The sequence below is a fragment of the Penicillium psychrosexuale genome, assembly GCF_028828465.1.
Source record: "Penicillium psychrosexuale strain IBT 29551 chromosome Unknown utg000002l, whole genome shotgun sequence".
Lineage (NCBI taxonomy): Eukaryota > Fungi > Ascomycota > Eurotiomycetes > Eurotiales > Aspergillaceae > Penicillium > Penicillium psychrosexuale.
In genome coordinates, this window is record NW_026643187.1 from 3,507,421 (window position 1) to 3,524,843 (window position 17,423).

A 17,423-nucleotide genomic window follows, 5' to 3' on the forward strand; every position below is an offset into this window, starting at 1 on the left:
CGCGTGCCCATATAAAACCAACGACATCTGATTGGCCGACGACGCGTCCACGGATTAACGGCTAATCCGGCAACAGTCCCACGCTAACCCCGAAACAGACATCTCTCGTTGCGGGAGCCACGGAATATCGAAGAAGCGCAAAGCAATGACAGATCCCCTCAATTAATCCCTCAACCCTTAATCTTTTAAAAATCCCCCTACTCCACTCTCAACACCCTCTGAGTGTCCTCTTCTCCAACCACCCCATTCAGCGGGTAGCCACCGAGCTCCCACCTCCCACAAGCCCTCAACCAAACCAAAAAAAAATTTACCACCGGCCAAATCACACTCACACACCATGGCCACGCCAAAGCCCGATCTGAGCGACGCTGCGGCGGCCGCCGCCGAAGATTTCTTCAGCCAGATCTACAGCTTCTTCGAGCTGGTTGTCACGCGGCTGTTCAAAAACGGCTACGCCTCCATCGTGCAGATGACCGAGATGAGCGGCAAGCGCTGGGCCCGAGTCATCGGCGTCGTCGTCGTGTACCTAATTCTCCGTCCGTACATCGAGAAGATGTTCAAGTGGATGTACGAGCGCGACCGTCGCAAGGAGAAGGAAAAGCGCGAGAAGGAGAGGGCGCAGTTCGGGAAGGTCAAGGTCTCGGCGAACTCGCTGCGTGCTGGTGGGGACAAGGGGAAGGTCCTTGGTGAAGTCGATAACACGGATGACGAGCTCGAGGATGAGGAGGATGTTATGGCTGCTGCTAGTGGTGTTCCTGAGTGGAATGACTTGGCCCGGAAGCGTCAGAAGAATTATATTAAACGTGTCAAGAAGGATCAGCGCGCGCAGGATTTGAGCCGGGAGCAGATCCTGGAGTTGTTGGATTGGAGTAGTGAGGAGGAGGAGGTGGATGCGAAGGTCAAGAAGGATCTATGAGATTTCGACTTGTATTGGTCTGGGGCTGTTCTTGTATCTGTGCATTGCATGGGAGGTTATGCTGCTTGTATTGTTTATTACTAGATTCTAATTTAATAGGACCTCCACGGTCCCTCTAGCTTTAAGCGAATTTTCTGATCTACTCGTAGCATCTCTACTGAGAACTCTTTACCTTGCACATAACATATACTTGGAAGTCATAAATCTACTATTTGCACCTAAAAATTGCATCCAATCCAATCATACCCGAGCCAGAACTCTATCCTGGGCCGTTCTAGAAACTATGTAGCGATCGCCGGATCTTATCCGTATTCATGAACAATTCGTAACATGTCACCAATGCCTAAAGAAATAAGGCTCTTGCAAGAGATCAGTGGAGCCTCCGCAAGGCCTCGATCATTCTCTTGACCTCCCCGACGTCTGAGGAGCCAACGTCCTGCACAATCTCTTCTTGCATGCTTGGTGTGCAGTGCAAGAACTGTTCAATAAGTTCGCCGTCCACGAACCGGTACGGCGCATCGGCGCTGCGTACCATAGTTCTGAAGCTGCGGAACTTGTCGAATGACAAGTTACCCAATGAGGTGACTTTGGTAGAAAGAACAGATTGCAGGGTCATGAGGAAATCTTGATGTTCGGGGTTGATAACGGCGAAGAGGAATATAGAGCCCTCGACCTTTGAATGGGTTAGTAAATGAGCCTTTAATGCCGGTCAACCAAGTCAACAAGGAACTTACTGTTGCTATGAACGCTCGCGGTGTCACCGTAATGCTGGACAGCTGTGGAATATTAACTGGTCGGATACGATTGACCATCTCCCCTAGTGACATCTCGCTAGTAGGGATCAGCCTGTGCTTGTCCTGGGCGGTGACTCCATTCGTGTTCCGCGCGAGAACGATAAGGTTTCCCTCGGCGTCGCTCTGGAGGAATGTCTCGTCCCCAACACAGGCAACTGCTGTGCTCCAGACGGTCTGATAGTGACGACCGACTTCGGTCAGCTTGGCAGCTTCCCCAGCGTGACCCGGCGTGAACTTCACAAGGCAAAGGCTCTTCATGAGATCTGCCACTGCGATTAAGTTGTCGACAACTGTTACGTCGACTGGTGCGGTGGAGGTCCGGTATGCAACAAGCTTCTCAAGCTTCATTGGTCCAACGTTATTGGCTTTGACTCTATACACAACAACCTAGATATCGTTAGTACAGAGTTCAAACATACACTCGGTTAGTACTCACAGTCTTAACAAGTGCCGCAACAACGCAGTCGCCCATCATAGCGAGCGCCCGACAGGCCCCCATAACCGGCAGCTCGGCGACTTGGCTCAGCTTGCGGCCGTGGTCGACTTCAAGAATGAGGATCCGCCCGCGGATCGATTCTTCCTGGTCTTCATCTGCAAATGCTGTGCCCACAATAAAGCGGTCCTTCGTGATCTCTTTTCCATTTTCATCTTTCCCTGCCGGGAGCTCCGCACGAACAACGCTCTCCACCAGTTCGTCGGGGCCCATTTCTAACGCATCAAGACGCCGGAACATGATCTCATCAGCAAGGACAAAGTAGCTCTTGACAACCTCGGCGCCATTCTCGAGCTTGCGATCAATCGTGCCAATTCCAAATGCCTTCTCAGAAGGGGAGTATGCCACACGACGGACAGTCGAGCCCATTGGTAAAGTTTGAATTTGGGTTGTGCGCTCTCTGTCAACCAGCGCGATCTTCAGCTCTTTCTCGGTTGCCACAGCGATAGAACCTGGGAATGCCTCTGCATTTAAATGGCATACTCGTGATGCACCCTTGGAGTTCACTGCGGAGTAGATGATACGGCCCTCGGAGCCATAGATTAGGCTGGGATTCTCGCAGGTAGCGAAGACGTTGTATAGCCCGTCTTCCTTGGGGAGTTTCTTGAATATGGGTTGTTCGGAGCCAAGAATCAGCTTGTTCATCTCACTAAGCGAGTAGTCTTGTGGGTTGAGTGAGAATGTAATGACGCAGCCATCAGCCATAGAGATGAACAGGGTGGGCTGGCTGTCTGCGAGCACTTCGGCTACAAGAACTGATCGAGGGAAGCTCTCCCCAGTAGGGCCTAGGGATTTCGTTTGGAGAACAACAAAGTCCTTAATAGCCAGGATGGACACCTTGGCTGATTGGGGGAACCCTGCGACGCAAACCCCAGTTGGCGTTGATGGGACAGTCAGACCAGAGATTTGCTGGTCGGCGCCGAGATCTTTCTGCGTGATGATCTGGATATTATCCCTGATATCAAAGGATGCCACGACTTGTCCGCTAATAACGAGAACCAGATGGTCCTCATTGGCCGATACGGCGGTGATCAGCTTCTGGTCCTGAGGTGCCCATTCAAATGTCACCATGCCGCTTTCTAGATCGGCCACTAGCACTCGTTGTTCTGTGACCTGAAGAATACGACCACCCTGGAGTCTTGTAGCGAGAAGAGTACATTCCGTGAGTGAAAGCCCCAGGAAGTTATCCAACTCTTCAACTTCACCGTCAGGGCTAAATTGGAACACACGTGTTTCGTCAACAAATGTAACAATAAGCGTATCAAGGAAGTCGCCTTTGCTTCGAGTTTGCAGGCCCCAGAGATCAGTGATGTGTTCCATTTCTCCCAGAACACCTAACTCTTCCATGCCAACACCACTCCGCACACTGCGTAATGTCCCGTCGTCAAAGGCACCAGAACCCGTCACAATTCGAGCCTGCCCAGATGAAAACTCATGCGTTTGGCTCTCGTTTGTACGGTTCCCCAGATCCATAATAGTAAAGTCGAGAATCGGTGCGATGTTCGACAATGTCTGGATCACTTCAAACGAGCTTCCGTCAAGCCGGAGGACCTGTGAGTCGCCGTGATGGGAGCCAACAAACAACATGCCTCCACCGAGATAGACCAGGACCGATGCACGAGACGTCTTGCCCAGGTACTCGAGCTTCCAGTCATCAATTTCACCCAAGTTGTTCAGGATGAAAGACAAGAAAAATAGCCTTCCATAGTCATCAGCCAACAGCCACCGCTGACTATCGACCTTCTCCCAGGCCACGAAGACCGTCGCTTCGTCAAGATTCCGCGTAATCACATCATTGGCATTATCATCGATGTACTTGATCGACGTCTCCCCAAGCACAATGAGACCACCCAGCGGAGCCGGGATAGGGATAAGATGCGACGATCCAAGATCAAGCTCCTGTCCAAATTCACCCCCCTCCAACTTCTGCACCTCCTTGAAACTAGCATCCGCCGGAGTCCCCGAAGTGCCCGGCGTGAAATCCAACTCGCGGATTCGAAGCCGCACCTTCTGCTGGTTATCTTCATAGAGCAGTGCCAACCAAGGATTAGATTCCGAATGCAAGAATGCCGAAGACCGAACGAAAATCTCGTCGATGCGGGATGCAGTCGGCTTATCGAGTTCCCCCACCTGCAACGGCAAGTCAGCCTGGGACCCTGCCATCGACACCCGGCCTCTTTTCTTCGTCGGCTGCACGATCGGCACAACAACAATCACACCCTCGTATACTTCCAGCGTCATGAACCTCCCCGTGGGATCGATCAGACATCGTGGTGCGCATTGGGACTCCCGACATGAGGGCTCGGAGATGTCGATACACGAGCGCGCAGTTTTTATCTCACTTGATTCGCGGTCCCAGGTTATTGTAAAATAATTGTATTGGTCTGTGCCGATGAAGAGATGGTCGGTAGGCGAATTCGTTGGCGCGGGTAGGCGTGCAAGCATAGTGACCCGCGCATTCAGCACACGGGTCGCGGTCAGGACGAGTCCATCCGGCGTGAGCGTGTAGAACTCAAGACGACTGGCTTTTCTGTGTGTTGGCAGGGTTAGCTTGTCATCGGGCGGCGGGTCGGCTTAGGTTCCGTAGATTGGCGGGAGGATGGGACTCACGCTGCGACTAGGCACTCCTCGTCCGGGGAGAAGAAGTTTAGCTTCACTGCATGGCGAATGCTGCTTGCCCGGTGGATGGGCACGACATAAGCCATCGTGATTCAATAGCCCGAGGTATCTGGACAGCGCAGAGCTGGTCGGGGCTTAAGCTTCGGCGCAGCACTCTGCGGGGGTGGGATATCTCCGAGAGTAGAATGTACAGGGGATTGAGATGGCGGAGGTTGACGGTGTTGAATTATAGACTGCACATTCTCTAACTCAACTCTGTTAAGGTAGGATTGCTCAGTCGGTGGGGAAGATGAAAGAGGTTGAGGTTCCCGTGCAAATGACGTCTAAAGTCCGCGCTTACAACCGAAAACATCTAGACAGTCGTTCATAGTTGCAATTGAATAAATAGTTACATACATGATGGTTCAATTTGAAAGAAGGAGAAAAACATTAAATTCCTTTTAAAATCACAAGTCTAAAGTCATACGCCGCCCAGGCGGCAGTCATAGCTAACAAGCTCAAGGTCCTAACGTGAGGCCAATGATTGGAAAACATGCAGCGCAAAGGAAACAAAAGGCGTATCGTATGGAACAAAATGATAGTATATAGGCGCGATCATCTAGCATGGTGCAAGTGCAAAGAAGTGTTCATAAATCATGAGATCATGACCAGACGTCCTCCTGGTAACTGCCGCTGCTACGCATGTGCTTGACCATCTCCTCGCCCTTCTCAGCGGGCAAACCCCGTTGCTGGGCAATAATGTGACCAAGGACCAAATTGACCTCACGGGCCATGTTGGCAGCATCACCGCAGACGTAGAAGTTGGCCTTTTGCTTGAGCAGGTCGCTGACCAGCTCGGCGTTCTCCTTCAGACGGTGTTGGACGTAAACCTTCTCGGCTCCCTCGCGGGAGAAGGCAGTAATAATCTTCAAGGAGTCACCCATTTGATCTTGGAAAGTCTAATGAATCATATTAGTATGAATGTGGGATTTCAAGTGTAAGAGGGTGTTGTCATACCTTGAACTCATCCTTGTACATGAAATCCTCGTCGCTCTTGCGGCATCCAAAGAACAATAGTGTTGTGCCAACCTTCTCTCCCTTGGCAACAAGAGCAGCACGTTCCTGGATGAAACCACGGAAAGGCGCGACACCAGTACCGGGGCCAACCATGATGATAGGCTTGGCCGGGTCGGAAGGTAGCTTAAAGTTGGAGTGACGAACGTGGACAGGTACGTGGATACCATCGTACTTGTTGCGAGGACCGGTGATCGAGTAAGTCAGGCCGTGGGGATCGGGGGAGGGATCACCGTTCTGCTTCTGCTTGAGAGCCAGGAGGTAGTTGGTGGTGACACCCTTGACCATGTGCGAGGCACCCGGCAGACGAACAGACTCGACAACAGCGGTGATGCTGATCGTATCCTTTTGAACGAGAGATGACGAAGAGATAGAGTAATACCGAGGCTGGAGCTTGTTGAGACCCTCAATAAGCAACGAGAAAGGAACGGCAGTGAACGGCTTAGCAGTGATGCTTTGGAGCGCCTGAGCAATGGTAAAGCGCTGGTCGGCGATCTTCTCATGGAAGTAATCCTTATCGTTACCCAAGCGGACCATTTCGGCCTTGCTCTCCTCATCGGGAGCGAAAGCAGCGAGGGACGAGACAAACTGACGAGAGACGGGGGCGCAGACTTCCATGTAGTAGCGGACAGCGGCATCATAGGTGGTCGGGGTCGGGATAGGAACCTTGGCAGTGACATCGATACCCTTGACGTTGATCACCGAGTGCCGCTTCTCCTCAAGACCAAAGACCTGAAGGAAGCGATCGACTTCGGCGCCAGCGTTTGTAGGCCAGATAGCAATGTGATCACCAGTCTGGTAGCTGAGGTTGCTACCGGCGATGCTGATTTCCATGTGCAGACAGTTGCGGTCCTTGACGGTGAACAGTTCAGATGATTCGACAATCGGGGCAATGTAAGGGTTCTGCGCGGAGAAGGGACCCTTGGCGCGATCTTCACGGTGGGAAGCAGTAGGCTCACCCAGGTAGACGGACTCGTCCTCGGGGGATTTCTCATCATCCTCGACAACGGAGAAAACGGCTTCGTAGACAGCTTCGCGTTCCTGGAGGTTCATAGCTTCCGACAGAGCAGCCCACATGGGCTCCTTCCAGGCCAGGAAATCCTCTTCCATGGTTCCGGCGCCATCGTCGCCCTCACCAGCAGTTCCAATGCGCTGCGCACCAAGTTTGGTCAGAGCTGCATCAACCTGACGGACCATGGCGTTGTAGTGCTCATAGGTGTTGTTGCCCAGGCCAAATGTGACATACTTCAACGAGGACAAAGGCTTATCTTCGGCGGAGGCGCCGCTCTCGAAGGCGACGTCCTCCCCGGTGAAGAATTGGTAGAACTCCACGGCGTTATCGGTAGGCTCACCCTCGCCGTAGGTGGCCAGCACGAAGAATGCGACCTTATCATCGGGGAATTTGTCCAGGTTCTCGTAGTCATAGTCCTCAATGTCGGCGACCATAGTCTTCAGTCCGAAGCGCTGAGAGCCTTCCTTGGCGAGGCGAGATGCATAATCCTCTGCAGTACCAGTCTGGGAGCCGTAGAAGATGACACAGTTCTTGTTTGTCTCTTCCATCTTCTCCACGATGTCGCGGGTCTTGCCGCTTTTAGCAGCTCCATTCTGAGTGGCGGCCGAGGAGGCATATGGGTCTTTGGGGACAGCCCAGTAGCTACCCTTGGTGAAATAGGCAACGCTACCCACCAAGAGAGCCACCAAGACGACCAAATCGAGTGTATCCAGCTGCGCCATTATGGTGTGGTGCGTACCTCGCGGGGAACAGGGGAGGGGTTTGTTGGGGCGCGAATTCCCGCCGGGAGGGGAGAATTGGTTGAATGTGTTCCAAAGCCGGGAGAGCAAACACACAAAGGCAGTCAAGTAAGAGAAGTTTTACTTCGGCAAGGATGCGCCCCCAGCAAAGAGGTCTAAACGACGTGTATGTTGTACAGAATAGGAAGAGGAATGAGAGAAGCCGACAGGTGGTCTGATCGATCCACTCGTCCTGGGCTTCCGGACTTTCTGTGGACCTTCACGGGGCAAATCTCACCGCTGTCTGCTTACGTTGGGAACTCCGAGTGTGAAGTACATACGAAAGTACAGAAAAAGGTCCGATGGAATAGAAATAGCAATAAGTAGATCAGAAAAATAAGAATATAAGAATGTAAGAAAGACACTCAGACCACCCAACCCGTTTTATAGTGACAATGGCCGAGGGCAAGTCTTCGGAAGCAATATCGGCCCCAACATGTATGGATTATACCCCGTACTCCGTACCGTCCGGCATTTTTCCTAATGTTATCCTCAAGTAGTATCAAATAGGGACATTCCCCGGCCCTGGAGAAAAAGGCGGAGCTCGGGTAAGGGAAGCGGCTTTGCTGTTCGGGAAATGACAACAGGCCTATGTTGTCTCTGTCGTTCTGCTGCGGAATGGATTCCGCTCTCCTTCCGTTCTCTTCGCTTCGAGAGATCTACATCAGAACAGCTCGAGGCTTGATACAAGTTCCCCTAACGTGGCAAATTGCCTTTCTGGGCTCTCGGACCCCGGCCTTAACATCCCTGACATGTGGGGAAGATCGTCTATGTACATAGTGCATTGTGCGTTACTCTACGGAGTAGATGTTGTTGAGCTTCGACGTTTCTTCTTTATATTGTACATGTATTTCCCCGGGCAATAATGAGAACTACATTTTCAGGCTTCATCTATTATATAGATTCTGAGAATATTGACAATATAATATCTTATAGGCGAATGATGTGCCGAGCCCCTGATACTTTGGGGTTATATATATCCAAGCACAGAAGAAGTATATCATACCCAATTACATAGCATACATTCCTAAGGCCCCTCCACGGGTTCTCTACGACAATATACATTTGTTTCAAGTATTCTACTTCGGTACCCCGCGCACTTGAAACCATTCGATCGGACGTTCCTCTGAGATCCTTGTTCCTTACGTCAAACCTGCAGCTCAACTATCACAAACATAACTATTATACTATAACTATATATTAGAGGAAAAAGAATGACAGGATAATGGCTCTGGATATCTCAATTCCTTCTAGGCGATACAAAGGAATGGAAAAAGGGTCAACAACAAAGAGAAGCCAATAGACGAGTGAGGCTCTGTGGGGGAGACGTAAGAGCCAAGACTACGCACCTGGGACAGCCCTGGAATGCCCGATGGCACAGGAATCAGCTGAACGTGTATAATATATGAAAGGAAACATATTATCCAGGACTATAGACTATAGAGGGTTTCAAATTACTCAATAATGCAAAATACTGGTTCACTAGATATAAATACATCTAATCTGAGGCTTAATAATAATCCTCCTCCCAGATGTACCCGAGCGCCCGATAAAAACATCAAGCTCTCTCAACTCTTATGCCTTCACACCCCTTGGCTTCTTGAATTGGCTATGTGCAGCTTGCAATCTTTGATTCCTGACATGGGCTGCTTGCAGGTTTGAGCAATGAGGTCCTCATAATCTCCAACAGTACGTATTGCAAACACTATCGTTATCGGAGCAAACGGACTCGGTCTGACATTTGAATCTCCAGTGGCTTCACACCCTGCCAAAGCTGGCCCAGGCCAGGCAATCCTGCCCCTCATTCCCGACGACCTCAAATCCGCATCGTACCATAATCTCGCATCTCCATCAGAACGCCGGGGCACCAGGACCGCCCAGTCCACTCCTTTGCACAGTCGCGAGTCCTCTGCCGTCCGAGGAAGACAAGTTGATCCCTCCACGCTCGCCCCTATCCATCCTCGACGCGGTCATTCCGGTTCCAAGAGCCCCGACGTATCGGGCAGTCGCCCTCCAGGATATGAAGTGGGGTTAGAGAGACGGCCCTCCAACTCGTATGGTCACCACCGGCAGACCTCCATCGTACACGGTATGCAGCATTCACGAAACACCAGTATGGCCGGATCAACCGCTTCCACGAGCCCTTTGAGCCCGGAGATCATTGCCTCCCTCGGTCGCGGTGCGTTTGACGAGGCGACCCTTCCTGCGAAATTTGATCCTCTCGAGACGCACTCCGGTTATTCGACACCGTCCGGAATATCCGTTAGTCATGCGTTGCCGCCGACATTGAGTACGATCAAAGACAATGACACAACACTGAGGGATGTGAGTCCGGCCGCCATACTTCACAACCGAATGAACTCGGGAGGAAAGCCGAGACGCGAGCGGTCAGATAGTCGTTCACAGTCCAAGCATCACTCGGAATCGAAGACGGTTGGGGAATATGCATTGCATCATTTGTTCAACTCATTTGTGGGGCAGGCGGACAACAAGATCAACCAGGCCATCATGAAGCTGGGGGAATCCGATGCTCCCGTGGAGGAGGTTTGCGGCCCAGGAGCAGATCCGACTTTCGATCAATTGATATCGGCTTTGGGACATATCGCTCGGCAGAAGCCGAAACCTCTGATTGACACAATTATGTTCTGGCGCAAGGCTAAGGGTGATGCTGCTATTACAGCGAGACAGATGCTGAATGAGCAAAGACCCCCGTCCGCTGCCACGGAGAATGTCCCTCTCTTGCGCCGCAACACTGAGCCGACACAGCCGGCTGATCCCACCGCGACTCCAGAACGGGCGCAGCAATCGATGCCCTTTATGGGTCGTCCCGAGGAAGTCGCTTTGATAGAGCGACGCGCAACGGTCTCGGTATATCTAGTCTGTAGAGTCTTGATCGAGATCTTCAATCAGAGTAGTCTGGCTTCAATCACTCTGGACATGGCGGATCGCTTAGAAGACATTGTGTTTGGCCAGGTGAAAACCTCTGACCCGGACCAGATCTCGGCGTCACCTCTGCGAATGGCCAATTGGAGAATCTATGGCCAGTTGCTGGGTATTATGAGTGAATCCAATTTCTCCGGCGTTGCGAATCGTTACTTGATGGAACTGGAGCGCTACCAGAAGGAGGAAGTTACACGGGGGCCATCCCGCGAAAGCGATTCAAAGTCGGAATTGTTGATCCTCTGCATGCGATATCTGCGTTTGCCTATGACTTCAGAAGGGTGGCCAAAGTCTTGTGATTTCATGCGATCGTTGGCACGCTTGTTTGTGAATGCTCATGGGCAGCGCATCAAACAGGCATACTGCTACGTGATTGAAAAGCTTCTTCTGCCCGTCGCTGCCAACCCAAGCTGCGATCTTTCACTGCCTCGGTGGAAGGAATTCGTGGATTTGATCCAACCGCGCTTAACACAGCTTCTTATCAAGCCTCGTCATTGGACATCTTCCTTCTCGTTGAATGTGCTGTTGCTTTGTATCTCCAACAAAGAGACTTTTTCTTCACAATGGCTTCCTATGATTTCAAGCTTGCCTGCACGTTTGAAGGACCGCCCTACTCGTGCACCCGCCCTCCACGCCATCTGTCGTCTGGTTTGGACCTATTTCTTCCGCTTCTCCGATTCCCCCACAACCACTCTTCGCAAGGTCGAAGAAGTGGCAAAGATTGCCCTGCCGACTGGCAAGAAAACATACATGAGTGCAGAGCCGGTCTTTGCCGATCCGTTGATCCAGCTGATTCAAATCATCGGTTTCAAGCATCCGGATGTCTGTTTCCGTAGCATTATTTTCCCTTTGATCAACTCGGATCTGTTCCTATCGGGCAGAGAGTTGAAGATAGAACAGATGGAGCCGGAGAAAATGGTCATCGGAATCCGCGCTTTTCTGGCTACAATGTCGGATCTGGAGACAAGTGACCAATTATGCCCCCCGATCCCGACTGGCTCGCTCCCGAATCCTTTCACTGACGTCTCAACCCCTGTGTATTTCCATCGACCCCAGCTGCTGAAAGAGTACAAAGCGCCTAATGCTTCTCAGAAGCAAGACCCGACCACATGGCAACCTGTCAATACCGCGAGACTAAGCGATAATGTGAAGGAATACTATTTCCGATTTTGTGAAGTCTTAGGCAAGATCACTTTACTCTGTGATAACACATTTGGCGGCCAAGCAGTTCTGGACGAGAAGTTCGGCGGAACTACGCCTAAAACTCCAATATCGGAAGCTTTCAGCTTCGGTCGTCGTGGTGATGACCATGTTACAACACTGGACCAGAGGCAAGGATTCTACGATCTGCTCCATGTGGCAGTCCAAGCCCTTCCTCGCTGTCTCTCTGACCACATTCCATTCAACTCACTCATCAATCTTCTTTGCACGGGAACTGCCCACGTCCAGTCAAATATCGCTACTTCATCAGCGGAGTCGTTGAAGGCTATTGCGCGGCAATTGCACGCCCAGCAAGTTACAATCGGCTTTGCTAGATTCATCTTCAATTTTGATGAGCGCTACTCCACCATGTCAGACGAAGGAATGCTTGGACCGGGCCATATCGAGTCCACTCTCAGACTATATGTTGAGTTACTGCAAATATGGATTGACGAGATTAAACAAAAAACAAAAGGCGCGGCAGCGATGGATCAACTGGAGAGATCCATCTCTGGCAGCCGAGCTCTGCACCTTGATTTATCGAGTGTCCTCGCCCATGTGGAGGAGATTGAGTCACATGGGCTCTTTTTCTTGTGTTCTCAATCAAGACGTGTTCGAGCCTTTGCCATCACTGTCCTGCGGTTGATCACGGAATTTGACAGCGCTCTCGGAAAAGAAAACACAAGAATCATCCGGATCCTTGAGGCTGATTCTCAGCAAATCCTAGATGTGAATGATGAGCATCTTACTGTGGCAGAGCGAAGCCGAATTCAAAAGGGCAGAAGAAGAAGCGCCTCTCAAAATACTCTTATCGAACTGTGCAGCAGTGAAGTCTCTTATGATTCAACATTGTGGGCCAAGGTATTTCCCAACATCATCCGTGTTAGCTTCGAGACTTGCCCGTTCGCTGTCACCCTAGGAAGGGAGATTGTATGTGCACGCCTTCTTCAGATGCACAAGATAATCACGTCTCTCGCTGAGAGCACAAGATTTCCGCAATATGCTCCCATGGATACGTACCAGAATCGCCCCATTGGAAGAACCAATGTGACATCTGAAATCCTTGTCGAGCAATGGAAGCTTTACTTGGTCATGGCATGCACTACTGTCACCAGTGTTGGGGCTCAATCGCAAAGCCAGCTGGCAAATGCTCAGCATGCGCGCAAGACTTCCAAGGGAACCCATCAATCTCAAGACAAGATCAGCTCCGCTCGAAGCCTCTTTGCATTTGTTATCCCTCTCCTTTCTGCTGAACGGGATTCCATCCGCAGTGCCATTGTTGTTGCTTTGGGGTCTATTCATCAAAACCTCTATCGCACGCTCCTTGAGTCTTTGCAGTATGCCGTCACTACTTGCAACGAGGAGGCGAAGATGAGAATTGGCAACCACTACCGCAGCCCCAGCAGCCCCCGCCGGAACAGGAAGACTGATCGTTTGCGCACCGAGGTAACAAATGTTTACAAACTCACATCTCACTTCCTTCAAGACCCCGAAGTTTACAATGACGACTGGATCGTCAACAACCTTGTCACATACGCAAAAGACATTCGAATTTTCCTTAGTGATGCCGAGGTTCAGAACGACTGGGAATTCCAGCGCTTGCGATTCCATTTCTGCGGACTGATGGAGGAGATATTTGAAGGTATCAATCGTGCTAAGGATCCTTCTCGCTGGATGCCTTTCGAGTCGCGGAAGTCTGCTTTCTCTCTTATGGAAGACTGGTGTGGATACTCGCCAAACCAATCTCAAATCTCTGAAAGAGAGGAGAATATGCGCAAGTTTCGCATGGCCCGGCCACATGAGACTGGTGAAATGAAAAATACCGCTGCTGCTATGGAGATTGAGAAGAAGAATCTACGCGCGGCAGCCTTGAGTGCAATGGCTTTCCTCTGTGCTGGTCCCATCAGCATCACCACTGAAAGTGGTTCTGTCCTCCAATTCGACGTCACTCGCATGCTTTCATGGATTGAAATGATCTTCAACACTGTCAGTGACAAATGGCATGCCATCGGTCGCCGGGCTCTGAAGAACCTCATCATTCACAATCAGGAACACTCCTATCTGATGGAGCGATCAATTGAGATGTGCTATGTTACCGAGCGGCCCAAGACCATTGAGAGCTACTTCGAAGTGGTGATGCAGGTGCTTTTTGAATATCCGGACTATCCACTGGAATTCTGGAGAGTTCTAGGAGCAGTCTTGGTGACATTGGGCAACGAAAAACGTGAGATCCGAATGAAGTCTGCTAAGCTTCTCCGAAAACTCGAGGAACGCCAGCAGAAGAACTCCAGGATTCAAGACTTCGATATTAGTATCTCAGACAAGACTACCGCAGTGTACAAGCTGGCCCAGTTCGAGATTTCGAAAAGATTAGCTAGTCAGCACTCTGACTTAGCATTCGCTATTTTCTCGGAGTTTTCTTTGCATTTCCGCGTTCTTGGACCTGATAGCCAGCGAAATATGGTTGCTGCCATCCTACCGTGGGTTCAAACGATGGAGCTACAGGTTGACCCGAATGGCGGCCCTACAGCCAAGTCATACATGTTGCTCGCAAACCTTTTTGAAATCACCATTCGTTGCAGTTCAGTCCTGCCTAACCAAGTGCAAGCACTGTGGCAGGCCTTAGCAACAGGCCCTCACGGGGGTAATGTGCAACTGGTCCTCGACTTTATCATCAGCATCTGTTTGGAACGCAAGGAGCAAAACTTTGTGGATTACGCCAAGCAAATGGTCGTGTTCTTGTCTGGGACTCCAGCAGGATCAAAGGTGATCGAGTTCTTTTTGTTGCAGGTTGTGCCAAAGAACATGGTGCAAGAGCGGAAAGAACTCACTCCACCTCCTCCTGACATCGCAAGTCTGCCATATGTTGCAGATCTTGGGGTAGTGCTCCCTGTCGGAAACAAACAAGCTGGTCTATCCCTTGGACAGGTTGCCCTGATATTCCTCGTTGATCTGATGGTCGCTCCGGTGACTCTCGCTCTGAGTGATGTTGTCAAGCTGATCCACATCGTTCTCATCCTCTGGGATCATTACACAATGACTGTGCAGGAACAAGCCCGTGAGATGCTGGTACATCTTATCCACGAACTGATAGCGGCGAAACTTGAGGACGATGCCCCGGCGGGTGCCCGGCAATCGGTCGAAGACTTTGTGGAATCAATCCGTAAGAGCGACCCCGCGGTTGTTTGGGAATACGAAGAGAACCATAGTAAAGATGAAGAGATCGATGATCGCCGTGTTCCTGCATCTATGGCTACTGTCACCCGTGAGGTCGTCAGGTTCTTTAGCTTTGCTTACGAAGGTGTCGGCGATCTGTGGGCCAAGGAGGCATTGAACTGGGCCACCTCGTGTCCAGTACGACATTTAGCATGCCGCTCCTTCCAGATTTTCCGCTGTATCTCGACATCATTAGACTCGCGGATGCTAGCTGATATGCTCGCCCGGCTTTCAAACACCATTGCAGACGAGGAAACGGATTACCAAACATTCTCGATGGAGATTCTTACTACGTTGAAGATCATCATCAGCTCCCTAGCGCCATCAGATCTTTTGGATTATCCTCAGCTCTTCTGGACGACATGTGCTTGTCTCAACACAATCCACGAGACTGAGTTCATTGAGAGTATTGGCATGCTTGAGAAATTCCTCGACCGGGTCGATCTCAGTGACCCAGTTGTGGTGGCCAACCTCATCGAGGGCCAACCACCAAACTGGGAAGGCGGCTTTGATGGTATCCAGGACCTTGTCTTCAAGGGAATGAAATCGTCCGAGTCCTTTGATCGTACGCTCGATCTGCTTCATATTCTCAGTGGTCTTCCAAACAATGATCTCATCGGAGATGGAACTCGACATCTTTTTACTGTGTTGGCTAACCTGCCCCACTTCCTTCAATGCTTCAAGGAAGGGTTCAACGACCCCAAGCCCATCGCTCGTGCCAGCATACTTGCCCGCGTGGCTGAGAATGAGGGATGCCCTCGCCTCGCAGCATCTTTGTTTGGGTTTGCCAATCAGCAGTACAAGACCGCCGGGGTCTTCCTCGACCATATCATCACCGAGATCAAGTCATACTACTTCCCCCAGCTGGACTTCCAGTGTCTCATCTTCCTCATGGGACTTCTCACCAACACCACGGATTGGTTCCGCATCAAAACCATGAGGATCCTCTGTGTGTTGATTCCCGAGGTGGATATGCGGCGCAATGAAGTCACTTGCCATGGCCCAGATCTGATCTCCCCACTACTCCGGCTTCTGCAAACCGATCTCTGTCCTCAGGCCCTGGAGGTTCTGGATAATATCATCACGGTCTCAGGGAATCCAATGGAGCGCCAACATCTTCGGATGAGTATGGCATCGGCAGCCTCTTCTCGTGCTATCCGCAAGGAGTACGAGCGAATTCAGAGTCTATACGGAATTCCTGAACCGACGGGATGGTCGGTTCCTATGCCTGCAACCCAGTCAAGCACGACCCGGCACAACGTCCACGCTGTCTTCTACACATGTGTTGAAGCTGAAGACAGGCAAGAGGAAGATGCCAGGACACCTAGTGTGGCCTTCCATGCGGATGAATACAGTGACTCGTTCTTCCCAATGAGAGCTGATACGATGAAATCGATCGATACGCAGGTTGATGGCAATATGGGAGATATCGTGCAGAAGCTGGACAGCTTAGATGACTTCTTTGAGGATACTGATACAATCACTCCTGTGCTGAACCCCATAGCTCCTCCGATGCTGCGAGGATTCACTGGTAACTATGTGGATACCAACGCACATCTGTACGATCAGCAGACCGCGCCAATTTTGCGGGAATCACTCGCTCGGACAGGTTCTACATCGTCTTTCCATAATGGTCTTGCCGAGTCTCGCCCTCCCAACATCCGCTTCGACGGTCCGGGTGTGTACTCCCCGGTAACGGCGATACCCCAAAACGCACAGCTACTACGATCCGGTTCCCATACCCGCTCCGTCACTTCCCCTGCCAACAACATGTATGCGCACACGGCTTCCAATGCCCCCAATTCCACACTGCCCGTTGCATTCGGCGATTCCGCTTTACTGTCCGATGAGGACCCCGACGAGGTGCATTCGGACCTAGATGAACGCCCGGTGACCAAGAAGATGATCACTCCACCTGCACCCATGATCCGCAGTGCAACTGATGGACCACACTCCCTAGAATCAAGGATTCGCAACGGCATGCGGAGGCTGACTGGCGGCGCAGCCAACAGAGAAAAGGAGCGACAGCGGGACCTCCTTCGCTCCCAACACCGCGCCATTGTGCAAACGGCCAACTCACCCCGCGTCCCTAAGGTACCTGAGGAGTATCTCTCGGGACCTACCAGTCACCCGGCATCACCGAGGTGAGGTTGGTACATATCTTTGCCCCTAACATACGTTTATGCTTTGTCGTTTCGCTTTTTCTTTTCTGTTGTCAGTCCTTTTCTAGGCTGCCTGGGCATTTCTTGGGAGTTTGGATCACTTTACATACATACCCCTTACTCGTCCATCTACTTCGCGATCGGTCTTGTCCATCTAGCGTTGATCCGCGCCTCTGCATCCTGTACAATCCATGTAGTCAGTCATATCCTGGAAGCTGATGGGCTTACATATTAGGTGT

The 17,423-nt window shown here is 51.2% G+C and overlaps 4 protein-coding genes across 4 annotated transcripts; 2 read left to right on the forward strand and 2 right to left on the reverse strand.

Annotated features, from left to right (window-relative positions):
• Positions 1-337: 337 nt before the first annotated feature.
• N7518_002528 (uncharacterized protein) lies at positions 338-916 on the forward strand (the record flags this gene model as incomplete). Its single annotated transcript, XM_057183456.1, has 1 exon — positions 338-916. The coding sequence occupies one exon, from the start codon at positions 338-340 to the stop codon at positions 914-916; it is 579 nt and encodes a 192-aa protein (XP_057044906.1).
• Positions 917-1,286: 370 nt separating this feature from the next.
• N7518_002529 (DDB1/RSE1 family protein) lies at positions 1,287-4,908 on the reverse strand (the record flags this gene model as incomplete). Its single annotated transcript, XM_057183457.1, has 4 exons — positions 1,287-1,589; positions 1,651-2,097; positions 2,147-4,733; positions 4,814-4,908. The coding sequence occupies 4 exons, from the start codon at positions 4,906-4,908 to the stop codon at positions 1,287-1,289; spliced, it is 3,432 nt and encodes a 1,143-aa protein (XP_057044907.1).
• A 505-nt stretch (positions 4,909-5,413) lies between these two features.
• On the reverse strand, positions 5,414-7,609 carry cprA (NADPH--hemoprotein reductase cprA; the record flags this gene model as incomplete). The annotated part of the gene is made up of 2 exons (XM_057183458.1): positions 5,414-5,760; positions 5,819-7,609. The coding sequence occupies 2 exons, from the start codon at positions 7,607-7,609 to the stop codon at positions 5,464-5,466; spliced, it is 2,088 nt and encodes a 695-aa protein (XP_057044908.1). The 3' UTR covers positions 5,414-5,463.
• Positions 7,610-9,130: 1,521 nt separating this feature from the next.
• On the forward strand, positions 9,131-17,170 carry N7518_002531 (putative cell morphogenesis protein (PAG1); the record flags this gene model as incomplete). Its single annotated transcript, XM_057183459.1, has 3 exons — positions 9,131-9,143; positions 9,323-9,355; positions 9,420-17,170. 3 exons carry the CDS (start codon positions 9,131-9,133, stop codon positions 17,168-17,170), a joined length of 7,797 nt encoding a protein of 2,598 aa, XP_057044909.1.
• Positions 17,171-17,423: the final 253 nt, after the last annotated feature.